Genomic DNA, 19,259 nt, shown 5'->3' on the forward strand with positions numbered 1-19,259 from the left:
ATAGGAGCCCCAGGGGGAAGAACAAGGGAAAACAGGTCACCCCCCTACTCAATATAATAGGAACCACAAGAGTCCTGTCCCTATTGAATGTGAAGACATACATCCACCATACTGTTAATTAGGCTAATACCTTCCTTAAGGTATAGAGTGAGGAGGATTGATTGATCCAGCCACTTTAGTGTACTCAAAAATCACTATTTCAGGTTTAAAGTAATAGTGGGACGGTAGTGACTACTGAAAATGTTTGGTTGGAGGGCGCACAGCGATCGGATCACGTGTCCCGCGAGCCAGGCCCTGCACTGGCGGCAAAGGCGCAGGACTTGGCGAGGTGCAGGGCTTTGGGGACAGACAGGGGAAGGAAGCACAACACCCCACCACCACCCCGCTCTCCGACTGCAGCAGGAGGCAGGGGATGCGCAGAAGCTCCCAGACGAAGGGTATACCACCCGAAATGCATTGGATCCATTTCAAGAATGTATAACATGTATATAAAGAAAAGAAACCTAATGTCATGAAGATAATGACGAAAAACGATTAAAACATATCAACAACTTATTGATTGGAAGCTTATTTAAGCACCTACGGTGTGCACAAGATACAGGGATGTCCCCAAGCTAGATGGGGACACAGTGATTAGTTACGGTAGTGACTACGACACCCTCTCATCAAATGAAACAATCTTCACAGTGAAAGGAGTGCAAGATAGAAGAAACAAGAAAAAGTGTGAAGAAAGTTGCAGTGCCTCACGGGAGTAACACCAAGGGAGGAAACACAGACTGGTACTCGCCTGTGTCCTCACGATCTCATCATCAGCATCTGCCAACTGTGAGCAAAGTAAATGAGAAAGAAAAAGTGCAAACAGAACAGGAACCAAAGAAAGTGTTATGTGTAAATGACCCTGTGGGGTTACCAAACTCTAACTAGGAAATTTGGTAAACCAGCCAATTTAAAAAGAGCTCGACTGCACTAGCTATACTACTTTTATTCCATGCTGTGTATCTGCTCTATTAAAAACCAACATGTTTCATTGCCATGCCCAATTTACTGGCAACTTCATCAGGGTAAGGGTCAGCGAGTTCTCTGCACCATGTTTCTCCGTTTATTGTACCATGTGGCTGCTGTTCACGTGTATACCAGCGCCCCCGTAGAAGAATCTGGAACCCCCCCGGGTCTCTGTGGGTTCATTACAGGTCCCGGTATCCTGCCTTAGGTCAGTCGGTTCCAGAAGGTGTGTGGCCGCGTGCTTCCTGCTAGTGTGGTCCAATCAGCCTCTGGTGAACCTTTTAATTGAGCCACAATTATTTCATTCTAATTGAGTTTTGTGATTTACTCTGAAACATTTCTTTTGGCAGTGCAAAGCAACACTTATTTCATTTTAGTTGAGTTTTGTGACTTACTCTGAACCACTTCTTTTGGCAGCGCAGAGCAACACTTAGCCTTACCTATCTGGCAGCTAGGCTGCAAAAATCCTCTGCTGGCTTGCTTAGTTGCCACACAAGGACTGCAGGCCACGCTGGTCTGTTCTGTGTGCGGGTACTCATGTGAAAACTTGCTCCATGGCTTAGTATAGTAGCTGGTCCCTTCCGTACTGCTGCTTTCTATATGTGTCATGTCTCTTTTGAGGACTTGCAGAAACATACTATGCAACAACTCTCCCAAGTGACGTTAAGTGACCCCGCCCTGCATGGTTCGCTAAGATATGTCTAGCTGTGTCATGTGTCTAGGAGCAATATAAGTAAACAAAATGGAATTCACTTGGGGGGGGATTGTGGTGGTGGTCCCTACTGTGGTGGGGAGCACAATACCCCTCACACACCAACAGGGCCCTTGGTGTCATGCTTCATCATTGTGGTCTTCGCACCCCTCTACATGTCTAGGAGCCACACGCCCACCCCTATTTTACAGAGCGCTGCACACACCGGATGCAAGGCATATTCTCACATCTACTTGCGTGATCATCATTGGCTGTCTGATGTTTTTGACACCTTACATTTGGGACCTTGATTTGACCGTGTTTTTTATATGTTGATGTTGAGTTACTGAATATGAAGACATATTCTGCATGCTGAGCTGCAGGACATAGCATTTCCTCAGAGTTGTTCAATAAAGAGAAGAGAGGAAGTCAGAGAACCTCAGGAATTTTTATGGCTATTTTATTTTTGATCGGTAGGTTCTGCATGTTAGGTCTTTAACGTCTTCTGTTTGCCTTCATAGGTAACACCAGTCCTTGTTTGACCTGTATCGCTTTGAGAACTGAATGGGTCAGCTAGTCCTTTTCAGTATACCTTGCAAATGTGCATTACATGTACCTCAGTCTATTGAAAATTAATGCTAGCCAGGTGTCCATATTTACAGAACTTCGGTGTGTGAAGAATTGAAGCTTAGTTTCCACCTCAATACTGTAAGTTGTCTTTGATTTCTAGAAATTCATTAATTGCAATTCTTATGTTCTACTGGAGTTTTGGTGCATTAGCCTACCTCCAGCCCACCACCTCTTAACCAATGAACAAAAGGTTTTGAATGAGCTGAGGCTAGCCAACAAATGGCCACCACCCCTCTGGCTGCAGTGCCTTAACAGAGCCCATTGGAAGATGTTATTTAGAAAATAAAATGCAGGTAGGTTTTCGTGGCTGCTATTTCCCTATTGTGATATTACACTACAAATAACTGCATCTGTTAAGACAATCTCAAACACAAGGGAAAGCATTAGTCAACCAAAGGTCTTTCATGTGGGATATAACTTAGGGGTCAGATTTAATTTACAAAATGTAAAATAACGTATGTTACAAGATGGATGCAAGTAAGTCTGTTGAACATAATTGGATGAACATTTCAGTATCATTGTGAACATTACCTTGATGGAATGAACATAGTTCTCTCTTCCAGGATCCTGTGTAATCCGGGAGGCCTCAGGCAGTCTCAATGATACAGTTCCCATTGATTCCCTGGACTGTGAGGGGCTTGGTTGCAGCTACGGGTGGAATTTCACTGACTGTGCTCAGAAGCAGACTTGCCAGTATGGACTCAGCAACCAGTATCAGGTAGGATGAACGTATAAAGACAAGATTGTTTTCTATATATTATTCCCTGAAAATCCACCTCATAGCCAACTGCCTCTGATTGGTGCATAATTAAATGAGAGACAAATGATTGTGACTGCACATAGTAACACTTGCTATCTGAATTGGCATGGTTGAAGACATTCAGAACCAAATAGCCGGTTATCAGGCATAAGTCAACATACATGTAAAGTATGGAATCCATCTATGCATGACTAATTCAATTCAATTCCAGTCAAAGCATTTCTTAAGGGCATGGGTACCAAACAGGCTTTTCAGTGCTCAAAGGTCTGCCAGATTCTTAGGACATCATGGTTACACAAACAAGTAGGTTTTCAGCTGTTTCCTGAAAGTAAGTAAACTGTCATTCTGCCAGAGGCTAAAGGAAGGGAATTCCATAATTTGGGAACCAAGCAGGCAAACAAGCGCCACCACCCCCCGTCCCCCCACTCCTGGCCTTATTTACCATTGGGACGAGAAGCAGATTTAGGTTCCTGGTGGATCTTAAGTCTCTTGTAGGACAATAGGGGTGAATCAAATGATGTAGGATTTGTATCCCCTTCCTATAATGAGCAACTGAATCCTTTTTTTTTATCAACAGCTTATGTAGTGAGGCTAATGCCGGCGAAGCTGCCTGATGCTGTGGGATTCTCAAAAGAATCCCGGCAGCAGTTTGGGTCACCTGGAGTTTCTTGGTCTCTGATTTCAGACAGCCTAAATATAGGGAGTTTTGATATTCCAACCATGATAGTACAGGCCCTGGACAACCACTCTTTGTGCAGGGCATGGCAGCCATCTTAGCAGCTTGGCCGCCTTATTTCTAACTGCCATATTATCTGGTTGCATGACCTATATTTATATAGAAGACACTTCAGGTCGAGACTGTGGTAGCAGTTCTTACCAAATGGCTGCTTTTAATGGTGAAGTTCTACAGATGAGTAACTAATCCTCTTATTAGGTGAACTTCCAGGGGTTCTGGCCCCGGCTGGACACCGATAGGCGCAGATGGGCTTGCTTTTGGTTCATCCACTGAGCATCAATGCCCTGACCCTCATTGAGTAGGGAGGCCAGTTTAAACAACCTGAGTGCTAACAAACACAGCACTTCCAGTTGTCTGAACAATGACTACTGGCACTGACCACGACCAGAAAGTTTAATGCTAAACTGGAATGTGCTGAAAAACACCCTAATTTGAGATGGTCGATCTTGATGGCATAGTGGGACATGTTATCGATCACAGTAGCCAATGTATAAATGCAACACAATGGGGTGCCCACAATAAGGACTGTGTGGGGCAAGATAAGACTCCAGAGTTACGTGACATGAATGTGACAATTATCATTTATTTATATATATTGCACTTGGGAACTACGCTCCAGGGCTTTAGTTTATAAGGCTATTCGGCATATTAATAGAAATAGCAGTTTACAATCATTAATGAATTTTCCAAGCATATTAAAGTTTTGGACTACGGAGAATGCACCCTCATCCTAACCATGGTAAATGTCTAAGGCATTGATACGGTAAGTTGTATGATGAACTACACATGTGTACAGCAATCGCCTTTTCACTATTTCATGTTAGGAGAGTTTTTACTCCATTTCCCTTTGTGATCACTGCTTCTGCTTTTGTACTTACTGGTAGGGTACTATTAAAGCTGCCATGAGTATAACCTTAATTTTTAGTTTTGCTAGGATTCTGCACTATAAAGAAACTAACCATTGAGGTGCAAATATGTTCTTTTTAATTAGGATATTGACTTTGACTGTATGATTGTGTGTATAGATCAGTTTGGGATCACACTTAGCCCTGAAGAAGGCCATCATCAACCCTTTGTGGAGTAGTGTAGGCAGAAACATGGTGCAACAGGCATGCTAAAGTAATTGCACTCACTGCAGTCCCATAAATGAAATTATTTGGTTTACCTTGAAGGTGAGTTTAGCCATTTGGATTCCCATGATTATCTAGTAATATTTCATAGGAAAGGGATATAGAAAAGTAGTTTAATTGCATCCAGCAGAGCAGATGATGCATATTTGCTTGCTCGAGAGCTGTATCTGGAGACAGATTTTCAGTACCCTGCAGGCATTCCTAGAGACAGGCTTTGAGTACTGTGCTATTTCATAAAACCAGTAGTGTGTATCTCAGTGTTTCAGCAGAATGGTTGTGAGTGCTGTGACAAGGTTGTAGGGGAAAGCGAGTATTGAAGAATGGCAGGAGACAGGATGTGAGTATTGTTATATGTCAGCCGACAGGTATTGAGTTACCCTGATGTGGGTCAGAACACTGGTTGTTAACGCTATATCATGGTAGGAGACAAGATCTGTGTGCTAAGTTGGTGTGCACAACGTCAGTGTGTTAGTACTGATAAGGTGCATCAGGAGACGGACTGTAATTACATTTGTACTATGCCAAGAGTTTGGCTGTGAGTACCTGCCTGGGTAGCCTGCATGAAGGGAAAGTGTGAGCATCCTGTGGTGTGCCAGGAGACAAGCTGTGACTGAGTACCACAGGATGCCAAGGTAAAGTCTGTAAGTACTGTTGGCCGAGCAAGGCTACAAATGCCCTGATGGTGTGCTAGAAAAGAAAGTCACAATGTGTGCCATTGTGGTGGGGCAGGAGACAGGCTGTGGCGGTACCTCAGTACTCCATGACCACAGAAAATAATCTGTGAGTACTGTGGTTTGCAATGGGACAGGTAGTGAGTATCATAGTTATCTGGGCTTTATAAGGATAATCTGTACTCTGGAAGCCGGGTGTGAGTACCATGGTTAGCCAGGGTACAGAGTCTTCGAGCATAACCTGGCTTGAAGAGAAAGGTTGTGTTTTTTTAAATATTAAACATTGGGTTCAGTGTTGCAACCACATCTGGATGGGCTGTCATGACCCAAACATGCCCCCCATTCTATCTATGGGCTCCAATGTGGGGCTGGTATGAACTTTTTTTCTTTTTACTTACGTTTAGGAAATGCTGTTAGTTCTACATCTTCTAGTACATTGGGGTGGCATCTGTGGCCATCTCACTTTTATTCTACCACCCATATCAGTTTCTGACGTGAAGTAAGTGATTGAAGCAGCGTGGCTGTACATGGTCAGGTTTTAATAAAACATTATGTATTCTGATCCAGCCAGTATAATCAGGGGCACGCCATGTGCATTATTGGCAGGCAGGCACCCTAGGCAGGGTTACATTTTTTTTTTATTTGGGTGCTTGTGGGTTTTATGTTTCATTCTGAATGCAGAACTAAATGTATTAGAATGTACCATGCCTGAAATAGTACAACTCCAGAATCCATCCTTATCAGAAATGTGGCATGCTTCTTGCATGAAGTAAAATGAAGCACTTGTATTGTTATTTCTATAATACTCTGCAATCCAAGCTGGGATCAAGGAAAAACTGATGAGGGAACTCATTCTATGGTATATATATATGTCTTTGACACAAATAAGGGAAGCCCATAGAGTGTACCAGTGATGGTGATGCCTCTTCAAAGATTTATACCATTGAGCTAAACACAGATTGTACTGTGCTGCTAATATGTTTCCATGTCACAGTAAGTGATATTATAGCATCTTACTGTTCCCTTCCTCGAACTCCTTCTTTCTTAACTTCCACTTATTCCCCTCTACTTTTTACTTGTTTTCTACTCGGCTTTGAACCTCATATTAACTTCCATTTCCCCACTCGACTCTTACAAGTGCCCCTCCTTGTTGACTACAAATCCCCCACTATTTCATGAATGCACCATGTTGACTTAGAAACTTTCATGCTTTCCCTCCACTGTCCTGTGGTGTTGCTTTCATTTCCCGCCCGCCTTCTACTCTTCTGTGCACCCCATCATGGCTTCTATACCTTCCCCCAATTTTTGGATGCATGCCATCTTGACATTCAATTCCTCACTCTCTGGTTTACACAGAATCTCCGTTTTAACTAACATCACACCCTGTCTGCTGTTCTGAGCCGTCCATGTTGATTTACTTCTCTTCCATTGTGATATTCCTTGCCCCTTGTGGGGACTTTTATCCAGTTTCCTGACCTCCATTCCTTCCCCTCTGAGTTTGACAACTTGACTCCCAATCCTCCCTCTCTGGAGCCCCGAGTAGTGCCTTTCGTTCCTCCATCTCTGTTCTCAAGAGCCCACCATCTTGACTTCGACTTTCTTCCTTCAGACCTACAGTGAACGCCATTTCGACTTCCACTCTCACTCCCAATGGCCCACTTCCCTCCCCTCTTTACATAGACTCTTAAGTGAACATGTAAATAAATGTACTTTATGACTTCAAAGACCATTTTTGTAAACTTTGAATGCTCCATTCTTGGCACAGTAACAATGCAGGGTTTACTCTGTTGCAGACTATGAGTATGGTGTCTGGATTCGCTCCACTGGTCACCGCTGGGATTTTTGGAGCCACTCTCTCATCTGCCTTGGCCTGCTTGGTTTCTGCCCCCAAGGTCTTTCAGGTAGGCGATGGCTGATTTACATTTTATATATTATTGTCCATTCATTTTTATTCTATACTTCTTTGAATATTTACAGCAAAGATATTTGCTATCAGAAGGTGGGCATTACATTTTGTTGCAGTACGCAACTGTACTTATTTAGTTATTAAATCAGCTAGTTCTAAAGTTACAGCCCACATTAATATGTGCAGACTTCGTCTGTATACTTGCAAGTTGTGCGGCCGGGCATTGAGTTAAATGCTTTCCACAGAACATGGACATATGATGTCTGCCTCACTAGCACATGGTTCACTCATAGAAAGCCCACGCAAAGATAAAGCCAGTATTGGCTTTGCATACGTTTTTGGTAACAGTTTTGAACATGACTACAAAGAGCTATTGGTTTCATCCAACGTTTAAAGGGAAATAATTTTTACTACTCTACTAAACCTTTACTGTTAATTGAAGACTTGCCGTTTTTAGGAAGTTGTCACACTGTCTGTACATTAACGTTATTGCGGGCTATTCAAGTGTTAAATGTCCACCAGCGTTCTACCATACACCCCCATTCCTGACTATGCCTTGACGGCTCCCTCCTGCTTCCCCTGAGTGAGGCAGAGATGCCTGCCCTTCAGTTAACCATGGGAGAGCTGCCTGACCTTCGGTTAACCTTGGTAGAGGTGCCTGACCTTCAGCTAACCTTGGGAGAGTTGCCTGACCGTCAGTTAACCTTGGGAGAGGTGCCCGGCCTTCAGTTAACCTTGAGAGAGGTGCCTGGCCTTCAATTGAACTTGAGAGAGGTGCCTGACCTTCAGTTAACCTTGGGAGAGGTGCCTGACCTTCAGTTAACCTTGAGAGAGCTGTCTGACCTTCAGCTAACCTTGGGAGAGGTTTCATATCTACTTAATTTTACATGAAGTAGGACTTGCTTCCATGTGAATAGTTCAGATTAATCATTTAGTGAATTATACTTCTACCCGCCAAAATAGTTAGAGCAAAAGGATCCGAGAATGCAAATTTGATAGTAAAAAGATATTGGCTTTAATCAACTGATATACATTTGTATTTGGCTTTGATTATCTTTATGTAAAAACATGGAGAGGAGGAGCAGGTTTGTCCTCATTGCACATCCCACTCTTCTGGAGTTATGAACTGTACATGTAAATTATGTTAGCAAATTGTAATTACCCAGGCTTGTAATTTCTCTTCTGTACTTGGTGTTCACAGTGCCTATGCAAGGATAACCTCTACCCCGTAATTGGATTCTTCGGCAAGGGGTACGGGAAGAACAACGAACCCATCCGGGGTTACATACTGACATTTATTATTGCTGTGGCTTTCATTCTTATTGGTAAGATCATTAGATTGTGTTTTCATTATGACATTGATGCCAGTTAAATGTTGTTTCTTTTTGTTATTTGATGGTTATATCTAACCAGATTATTTCGAAAGACATACTTAACAGTGCTTGATTTCCATATACTTTGATGCAACAGATACCCTGGGAGTGCTCACTCAACAAACTGCAAATACGCTTGGGCAATACCAAGAAGCTTGGCTTTGACAAGATTGTGTTGATTTAATTTTTAGCAAACATACAATAAACATTACAATTTAAAAAAACATTACAACATGTAAATGCTGCTGTCTAAATTATGACCTGCGTATATCTTTGCAAAATAAAGGAATTGAAAATGAACTGTTGCAAAAATAAAAAAAACTTGAAATGAAAATACAGATTGGCGACCAGTCTTGGCACCAAAGGGGACTTTAGGCAGATGTGCACACATGGAAAATCAAAATGCCATCACTCTGAGTGAATGGAGCCAATGGATAAAAGGGACTCAACAAATGCTCTATGATGTATGCTGTGGTCGCTGAAAGCAAATTTGAATGACACTTGAAGAGGCCAATGGATGAAGAGGGCTGACTGAAAGCTTGTACACTTAAATATTTCTCCTCCCTATTGATATCTCCAGAAGCCTTTACGGTGGCACCAATTTCAGGCTTGCCAATTACTCGTATACGTTAACCACAGGAGGTAATTGTGAGTATTTTTATTGAATGATGTCAGAAATGGGGGTCTCTAGTTGGTAGGTTTATACCCTCTCCAAGCAGGGACCCTTCTCTCCAGTCCGGATAAGGGGATTACACATCCAAGATAACCCATGCTCACCCCTCCAGGTAGCTTGGTACGGGCAGTCAGGCCGATCTCAGAGGCAAGTGTAAAGCATTTGTACATCTCCCACACGGCGGTGCTATGTCAGAAAAAAGAGGTGCTGGAATTGCGATTCAGTGATTGTGATGGTTTTAAAAAGCAAAACAACCTCCAAGAGCCCAGACTGGAAATGGCACCACAAGGCAGGTCAGAACTCCCAGAAGTGGAATTCAGGGATGCTGTAGATGAAGTCTTTGATGGCCCTGAGACTTCTTAACTGGAGGCAAGCACCCACAAGCCCTTGGAGAAACTTCACACGCAGGATACATATCAAAGTCCAGTCCTTTTCCTCTCCAAAGCATAAGAGGCAACTGCAGGCCAACCCAACAAAGTAACACACAGCAAAGGGGCAGTACTCCTCCTCACAGCTACTCAGCTATTTTCCTTGGCAGAGGTTCCAGAAGTGTTCTAAAAGTCTGGGATTTTAGGTCCAATACTTATAGGCCTTTTGGTCCTTGAAGTAGGCTTACTTCAAAAGAAGGTGATTGTTGCTTACAAGTTCCTGCTTTGGCTCCAGACATACTCCGGGAGGGTGGAGACAGCATTGCGAGAGGGCAGCCAAAGCCCTATTCAGGTGTCAGTGAAAACTCCCCCCACCACTCTAGGTCAGGAAGACCCATCGGCCTGGTGATGGCTCATCAGGCTATGTAGGCAACACCTGAGCTTCCTTTGTGTTATTGTCTAGAGTTAATGAACACACAGGACCCTCTCAGTCTAAATCAAACTTCATTCCACAGGCAGGCAGAGGTACAAGATGGTTAAACAAGCAAATGCCCACCTACTAAAAGTACATTTATCACAAAACACATTGCCCCTGACACCATGGATTACACAATTTTTTCTTACAGAAGTCCCTTTTATTGACTCTGTATATATTCAAATATATTTTTTGCTTTTTCTTTTTCTATTCTTGTATCACATTCCAATTTTCCTTTTCACCTTACATATAATATATTACCAATATTTACAAAATTTTTTGCATACTGTACATTTATATACATAAGATTATTGTCTCTTTTTGTACATTTAAAGAAACACAACTATTTTATATACACAGTGTCCTACTAACTTAGGAGTGTCAAGATCTAATGTTCTCTTGATCTTATCCACATTCATAAATGGTGGTCCTAACTCGTGTGGTCAAAAGCAGTGTGTCTTATGGTTTAACTCTTGGTATTTATAGCGGAAGTTGTGTCTTTTTTCCACCAACTGCTAGTAGCAATATCTAACTTTCATTTATACTTTATGACCATTATATATCGCCGATGCGTTTCGACCTTGTCGTTGTGGGATCTGCACTCTTGTTTATATCAAGGTCTTCTTCAGGGCTGTGGTTACAATGCTGTAGGACAAGCTTCTCAATCCGCCTTGTTGGAGATGGTGGGTACTGTTCCTATTGTCACCCTCGGTTCCTCTTTACTACTTGCATCGAGGGGATCAGAGGGTGGCCACCGTCGTTCTTAGAGGACCCATGGGCTGGTTGTCTCTTTTGGATTTCTTGTTTCTTCTTTTCGCTGCTTATTCTTGGCTCACTTCGACATCTCTTCGCCTTCTCGTTTTCAACGTCCTCATCACCGGTAGACTTCCGGGTTTAGCCACACGAGTTAGGACCACCGTTTATGAATGTGGATAAGATCAAGAGAACGTTAGATCTTGACACTCCTAAGTTAGTAGGACACTGTGTATATAAAATAGTTGTGTTTCTTTAAATGTACAAAAATAGACAATAATCTTATGTATATAAATGTACAGTATGCTAAAAATGTTTTAAATATTGGTAATTTATTATATGTAAGGTGAAAAGGAAAATTGGAATGTGATAAAAGAATAGAAAAAGAAAAAGCAAAAAATATATTTGAATATATACAGAGTCAATAAAAGGGTCTTCTGTAAGAAAAAATTGTGTAATCCATGGTGTCAGGGGCAATGTGTTTTGTGATAAATGTACCTTTGATTCAAGCCCCTGTCCTCCTAAAGGAATCATCCCCATCTATATAGAACCACCTACTAAAAGTGGCATTTTCAAACACACAATTTCAAAACCAACTTCACTAAAATATGTATTTTTAAATTCTGAGCCCAGGGAGCCCAAACTCAAAATCTCAATCTCTTCCCTATTGAAAGTTACACAAGTAAGATGTTACAAAGCAGCTCCAATGATAACCTATGGGAGAGACATGCCTTTCAAGTAAAAAACAAGTGGCAGTATTTTACTATCAGGACATATAAAAACACACCAACACATATCCTACCTTCCACATACACTGCACCCTGCTCATGGGGGTACCTTGGGCCTCCCTTAGGGGTATCTTACATGTAGAAAAAGGGAAGGTTAAGGCCTGGTAAGTGGGTGCACTGAAGTGTTCTGTGCCAGGGTGTGTTGCACTGTAAATTAAATTCCCTGTAGGGAGATGGACCACCTCAATAGTTTTGGGTTCTCACTCCTCATCTACATCAACCATCTGAGGAGAATGTGGTCTGTCTGAACCCAGAAGTGAGTGCCAAACAAGTACGGTCTTAAGCTTCTTTAGTGCCCTGACCAGAGCAAAAGCTTCTCGCTCAATTGCGCCCCACCTCTGAACCGCACACATGTGGGATTTTTCAGCACCGGGGAAAAATTACGGCCGCAGCGCAGCGTATAAATCAAACGTACTGAGGAACATGGCAGCTCACAGTGATCTATGAGCTCATAACCTCCGGGAATGGGGTGTGTCTTAGTCTTAGTGACGGCATTGAGCCCACGGTAGTCCACACAGAACCACAGTTCAGGCGTGGCACTTGGTGCAGCATACATTTGGGACCAAGACCACTGGGATGGCCCAAGGACTGTTGGAGAGTTCTATCACTCCTAAGGTCAGCATCTTGGAAACTTCTGCCTTGATGCTGGGTTTGACCCTGTCAGTCATCCTGTAAATGTTATGCTTCACAGGTAGACTATCCCCAGTGTCCACACCATGGGTGACTCCTGTGGTCAGGGAAAACTGCTCCAGAAACTGTAACAGCCACTCTGCTGTTCCAAGGTCATTGCAGGAGAGAAGTTCACACCCTCCACTGACCCATCTTGCTTCTTGGCAGACAGTAAGTCAGGAAGAGGCTTACTCTCCTTTTCCACCCTATCATCTGTTGCCAAGAGCATATTTACTTAAGACTCCTCAAAGTGATGTTTGAAGTGGTTCACATGTAGGAAGGACCTTCAAAGGGTTCTTTGGAGTCTGCAAGTTCACCAGATAGGTGACATGACTCTTGCGCTCCACCACCTCAAATGGCCCAGTCCACTTGTCCTGGAGAGCACGCGGCTCCCCTGGGGCCATGACCCACACTTTCTGGCCAGGCTGAAACTCAACCAGAGTGGTATTCTGGTCATACCAGCATCTCATATCTTCCTGGCTTGCTTCAAGGTTCACCTGAGCGGTTTTCCTGAAACCGGCAGTCTGGTTGCTCACTTGCGCTGCAGCCTCCATTAAGTAGGTCCCGGGAGGGGAAGGGGTGCTGGGGAGGTGAGCGGTGGGAAACCACTGGCGGGTAGCAGGAACACAGTGAGCGGGCAGATGCCTGGCTACAGGAACCTAGGGCAGCACCTAAAGGCTACGACTGGCTGCAGAGGAGGCTATGGACAGGCTGTCAGGCTGGCTATCTAGTCTCTCCCACAAGGCAGAAGCAGCCTAGGAATGGGTGAGGAAAGGCACCGAACTGGTAGCAAGAGGAGCTGGTTGCTTCAAGGAAGACAGGATTCATTAAAAAAAATGTGCTTTATTTAAAAGCAGTCACGGGCATGTTGGTCTGCCACCACCCCTGTGATTTTAGTTCTCCCCGAATTGTAACCTATCTCATTAATATTAATGAGCCAAGTCAATGTACGATCTACCGGGAATCACAAACAGTGTAACACTCACTGTTGTACATAGCTGTTTGCGATTTCCTAATAGCGCATCACAAAGATTAGCCATTAGGTCATCGCAAACCTGAGTCCATGTACATCTGACCCTAGGTCCGATATCAAAAAGTGCACTAGTGCATTTATGTAAACAGGGCATATGCAATAATGTGCATCATATATCGCTATAACAAGTGATAACTAGTCATAAAGTGCTATGTGCTTAGAGCAAAATGAGCCATATAATTCAGCTTTTTCAAGTACACAAAAGCATTCGCACAATTAATACAAAGTGCTATATGTATCCCTGGTAATGTTCCAAATTTCCCGGCATCAGAGTCGTTTGTTATAAAGTGCACACGTACATTCATATGGTCCACACGTACATAACAAAATACTTCATGCAGTCATCTGGGGAATAATAAACATTCCTCACTCAGTAAAGTGCCGGGTGCAACATTTCGAAATACACCCCACATTATATATGATTTTGGTATAGGCTTCACTTTCCCTATAACCCACACTCTAGTACAATCATACCATAAGGCGTACCTGACAGTTGCCCAGTGCATCCTTATGGTGAATGGTAAATAATCCTAACCCAATAAGGCCCATGTACATCAATCCTAAATTTACTCAGTTACTATATGAGATTTAGCTGTACATTTCCCTTTCCAACCAACTCATTATTAGTTATAGATGATCTACAATGCTATCCAATAATCATACAGAAGCACTCCTTGTGTATGTACCAATGTGTCATTTTTCACAAATAAAGTTGTTTTTGATAACAAAATGCACAATATAGATAAGCCTTAGTAATAACAGCTTCTCAACAATGATACCAATATATTCACTCATCAGTCTGTATGAATACACACCCTCTTCCCTGTAACACATTAAATTCTGCACTGTATCGCATATCATATTAATCTATCTGATACCCATAATCACCGGCAATAAAGGAGGCAATACTCGCATGAGTTCAAACTATGATATTGATCTCTAGGCCATGTGATAGAGTCACCTATTTAGTTAAACATGACGTTCATCCCCTAATATATATATAACTCAGTCTAGAATTCATTATGTAAAATATATCTCCAAATGTCATATTTAGATAAAAGCAAATCAAAGTTCATGTCCTTCACTAAACAATACCCATCACAAATGTACATTTAATGCCTCATCATTATTGAGGCACCACGGTGCTTCAGTTCCCATCATTAAAATCAGTCTTGATTCCTGTCTCCTCAGTTTCAATTCTCTGTCCTCACCCTGAGGATGCTTACTTATATGTTTGATACCATAGTATCTAAATTCCTCCATGGAACCCTGTTGGAATTCCATTAAGTGGTTGAACATTGTATAACTTCTGTCACAGTTTTATTATGGCCATTATGTGGAGTAGAGTCCCTACTTTCAATTTTTTGATAGTTCTACAAGTGTAAAGTTTCTGGCAATCACATTAACGGACATATATTACATACTCAGTGTTACATGTTATCCTGTCACTTATCATGATTTTTCTTCTTTCAAAAGAGTTATATTCAAGTCAAGTCAAGTCAAGTCAAGTCAATAAATTTATATAGCGCGCTACATACCCAGAGGGTCTCAAGGCGCTTGAAGGAGGGTGGGGAATTACTTGTCAAATATCCATGTTTTAAGTTGCTTTCTGAATGCTAGGTGGTTCTGAGTAAGGCGAAGGTGAGTGGGAAGTGAGTTCCAGGTTGTAGCTGCCAGGTAGGAGAAGGATCTACCTCCCATGGTGGTTTTGTTGATGCGAGGTACAGTGGCAAGGGCTTGGTTGGAGGATCGTAGCTGGCGGGAGGGGGTGTAGAAGGACAGTCGTGTGTTGAGGCATTCGGGTCCGATTTCGTAGAGTGCTTTGTGTGCGTGGGTTAGGAGCCGGAAAGTAATCCTCTTATTGACGGGGAGCCAGTGGAGGTTTTTCAGGTGACCAGAGATGTGTTCTTTACGCGGGATGTCTAATATGAGCCTGGCTGAAGCGTTCTGGATGTGTTGGAGTTTTTTCTGGAGTTTTGCGGTGGTACCGGCGTAGAGGGTGTTTCCGTAGTCCAGTCGGCTCGTGACCAGAGCGTGGGTGACCGTTTTTCTAGTATCGGTGGGGATCCAACGAAATGTTTTTTTGAGCATGCGAAGAACGTTGAAGCAAGATGAAGAAACGGCGTTGACTTGTCTGTTCATCGAGAGTGAGGAATCCAGGATGACGCCCAGGTTCCGTGCGTGGTCCATCGGGGTGGGTGCATTTCCAAGGGCCTTTGGCCACCAAGAGTCGTCCCAGGCGGAGGGGGAGGTGCCTAGGATGAGGACTTCTGTTTTATCTGAGTTCAGTTTCAGACGGCTGTGCTTCATCCAGTCGGCTACTTCTTTCATTCCTTCATGCAGGTTGGTTTTGGCAGTGTTAGGGTCTCTGGTGAGAGATAGGATCAGTTGAGTGTTATCGGCGTAGGAGATGATGTTGAGGTTGTGTTGGCGTGCGATGACCGCGAGGGGGCTCATGTATACGTTGAAGAGGGTGGGGCTGAGTGAAGATCCTTGTGGTATGCCGCAGATGACTTCGGTGGCCTCTGACTTGAATGGTGGAAGGCGGACTCTCTGGGTTCTTCCGGTGAGGAACGAGGTGATCCATTCCAGTGCTTTTCCTTGGATTCCGATGTTTCTGAGGCGTTGTAATAGGGTGCTATGACAGACCGTGTCAAAGGCTGCGGAGAGGTCGAGGAGGATGAGGGCGACTGTGTCTCCATTGTCCAGTAGAGTTCGAATGTCGTCTGTTGCTGCGATGAGGGCGGTCTCAGTGCTGTGCTTGGCTCGGAAGCCGGATTGTGATGAGTCGAGGGATTTGTTGGTTTCGAGGAATGCGGCGAGCTGGTTGTTGACCGCTTTCTCGATGACTTTTGCCGGGAATGGAAGGAGTGAGATAGGGCGGTAGTTTTTGAGTTCGGTGGGGTCAGCTGTGGGTTTTTTCAGGAGGGCGCTGAGTTCGGCATGTTTCCAGCTTTCCGGGAAGGTTGCGGAGTTGAGGGAGCAGTTGATGACGTCTCGGAGGTGCGGTGCTATAATGGTGTCTGCTTTGTTAAAGATGTGGTGAGGGTATGGGTCTGTGGGGGATCCTGAGTGGATAGAGTTCATCAGACGGATGGTGTCCTCAGTGGAGATTGGCTTCCAGTCATTGAGGATGCTCAAGGGGGGTGGGGGTCCTGCAGGGGGTTGGGTGGGTTGGTCTTCGGGTCGGTTGTCGAAGCTGTTGTGTATGTCTGCAATTTTGTTGTGGAAGAATGAGGCTAGGGAGTCGCAGAGGGCTTGAGAGGGGTTGATGTCGTTGGAGTTGGCTGAGGGGTTGGTAAATTCCTTGACGATGTTGAATAATTCCTTGCTGTTGTGGGCGTTGTTATCTAGTCGGTCCTTGAAAGCGGCTTTCTTGGCATTCCGGATCAGTTGGTGGTGTATGCGGGTGGCGTTTTTGAAGGCGTCCTTGGTGATGGTTGTTGGGTCTTTTTTCCAGGCCTTCTCAAGAGAGCGACAGAGTTTCTTGGATTTCTTAAGATCATCGTTGAACCAGGAGGCCTTCTTGCTGCCTAGTTTGATTTGTCGTTTTTTCAGTGGTGCTAGGATGTCGGCGCTGTTGGATAACCATTGGGAGAGGTTGGTGGCTGCTTGGTCGGGGTTTGAGGAGTGGGCTGGGGGGTTTAGAAGAAGCGATGAGGAGATCTGGTCGATGGTGATTTTGTTCCAGTTTCTTTGCAGAGTGGGTTGGGGGTGGTTGTTGGATATGGGCTTGTTGTAGGTAAAGTGAACGCAGCTGTGGTCAGTCCAAAGGAGAGCTGTGGTGTGGCTGAAGGAGACATATTTGCTGGAGGTGAAGATAGGGTCGAGTGTGTGACCTGCGAAGTGGGTAGGGGTAGTGACAAGTTGTTTAAGTCCCAGGTTGGCGAGGTTGTCCAAAAGGGTGGTGGTGTTGCGGTTGTTGTTCTTTTCAAGGTGAAAGTTGAGGTCTCCCAAAAGGATGTAATCCTCGGAGGGGAGCGCGTGTGGAGTGATGAAGTCCGTGATGTCTTCACTGAATTGTGCGCGGGGTCCTGGTGGCCTGTAAAGGAGGGTGCCTCTGAGTGTGGTCTTGGGTTTTAGTTTTAGGGGCATACTGGCATGCCTTACACACGCCATATTTTATGAAACCATTGCTCAGGTTTTTTAACCATCCTAAAGAATCTTGACCAGGATCATAGAACTATGTATCAAAATACCACCCAGAGTTGCATTCCTCCGGTAGGTGATGATGGGATGTGGACCCACAATGCTTTTGAAATGTTCATCATATTGTAATACATACCAATGTTTGGACAACGCTCTTTGTATTCCATAGTCTCCCAAATGAAAATAGTCTGCACTTGTTCGTATTCCGGAAATCTGCTACTGTTGTATCATTATTATTCTGGTAAAAAAGAGAATCACTGTTCTTTTTTGTAGTTGTAGTCAGTGCATTATCAAGGACAGTATGTGGATATCCACAGGAGACAGATCTTCTGATCATTTTAGCTGCATCTTTCTCAAATTCAGTTTTCGTGGAGCTCCACTTCAAGATTATAGGATGCCCACTGTTAGCATGGAGCATGGAGTTTCCCTTTCTGTGCAACGTAGTGTGTAGTGTATTATCTTTTATTGTCAAGTCCACATCCAGGAATTCAATTTGCTCTCTCCTGTATGAGCTAGTACATTTTATATTGAATTTGTTCTTATCTAAGGCTCATATGAACCCCTTCTGTAACCACTTATTTACTTAACATACAATGAATGAATAATTGATGAAGCAGGTCCAAATTATTACATGTTCCAAATACTTGTCTTTCCTGTCGGCCCAGGTGACCACCTTCTCCCACCTCTCCATAAGTAAATTTGCATAGGTGGAGGAGAAAGAGGTCCCTATGCCTGTTCCCTGCTGTTGTAGACACAGCTGTTGTAAAAAAGGAAGACATTGTGGGTGAGGCAATATTCCTAAGTATTCCTGAGTATGTTCTGTATACTGCAATGGTCTGTCCCTGAGAAAGTAATTTGCATGATCATGATTTATGGATTTATATAATGACACTACATCAAGTGTTATAATGATGTTGCTTGTCTTCCATGGAATTTGATCAATCTTCCTCAGGAATTCAGTGCTATTCTTGATGTATGAAGACAAGCCAACAACATCTGAGGGGAGAAATACATCAAGAAATCTTGATGTATTTTCTAATAGAGTTCCTATGGAGCTGACAATCTATCTTCCCAGTGGTCTTTGCAGGTCCTTAAGTATTTTTGGAAGGAAATATGTAGTTGCTATCTTGGAGTCCACAATCCGTCAGTAATAATATTCTTTATATTTATGTAAGTATTTTTATCATGATGTTTTGGTAAAATGTGAGATAAGAACGAAGTTAAACCCGTGTTTAAGCCTACCTAAAAATTTAACTCTATATAAAAAAGTGAAGAAGCAAGTGTCTTTGACCACGGACGTGTTATTATCCAAAACCATCGAAAGAAATGAATTGTCCAACTGATGTTTCGACCATAAAAAAATTATTTTACAGGAAAGCAATTGAAATACTTTAGGGATGAAAAAACTCCACCATTTTGGTGCATTACAATGTTTATGTGATTTGGCTCACT

At 43.3% G+C, this 19,259-nt stretch overlaps 1 protein-coding gene across 1 annotated transcript in view; it reads left to right on the forward strand.

Moving 5' to 3' along the window:
- SLC12A3 (solute carrier family 12 member 3) overlaps positions 1-19,259 on the forward strand; it is a 231,757-nt gene that overhangs the window by 118,255 nt on the left and 94,243 nt on the right. The window contains exons 10-12 of the mRNA XM_086947698.1: positions 2,887-3,041; positions 7,414-7,521; positions 8,728-8,851. Coding sequence (XP_086803824.1) covers positions 2,887-3,041; positions 7,414-7,521; positions 8,728-8,851 — 387 coding nt within the window. The remainder of the gene's footprint in view (positions 1-2,886; positions 3,042-7,413; positions 7,522-8,727; positions 8,852-19,259) is intronic.

This window comes from Lissotriton vulgaris, chromosome 12 (genome assembly GCF_964263255.1).
Source record: "Lissotriton vulgaris chromosome 12, aLisVul1.2, whole genome shotgun sequence".
In the NCBI taxonomy this organism is placed as follows: domain Eukaryota; kingdom Metazoa; phylum Chordata; class Amphibia; order Caudata; family Salamandridae; genus Lissotriton; species Lissotriton vulgaris.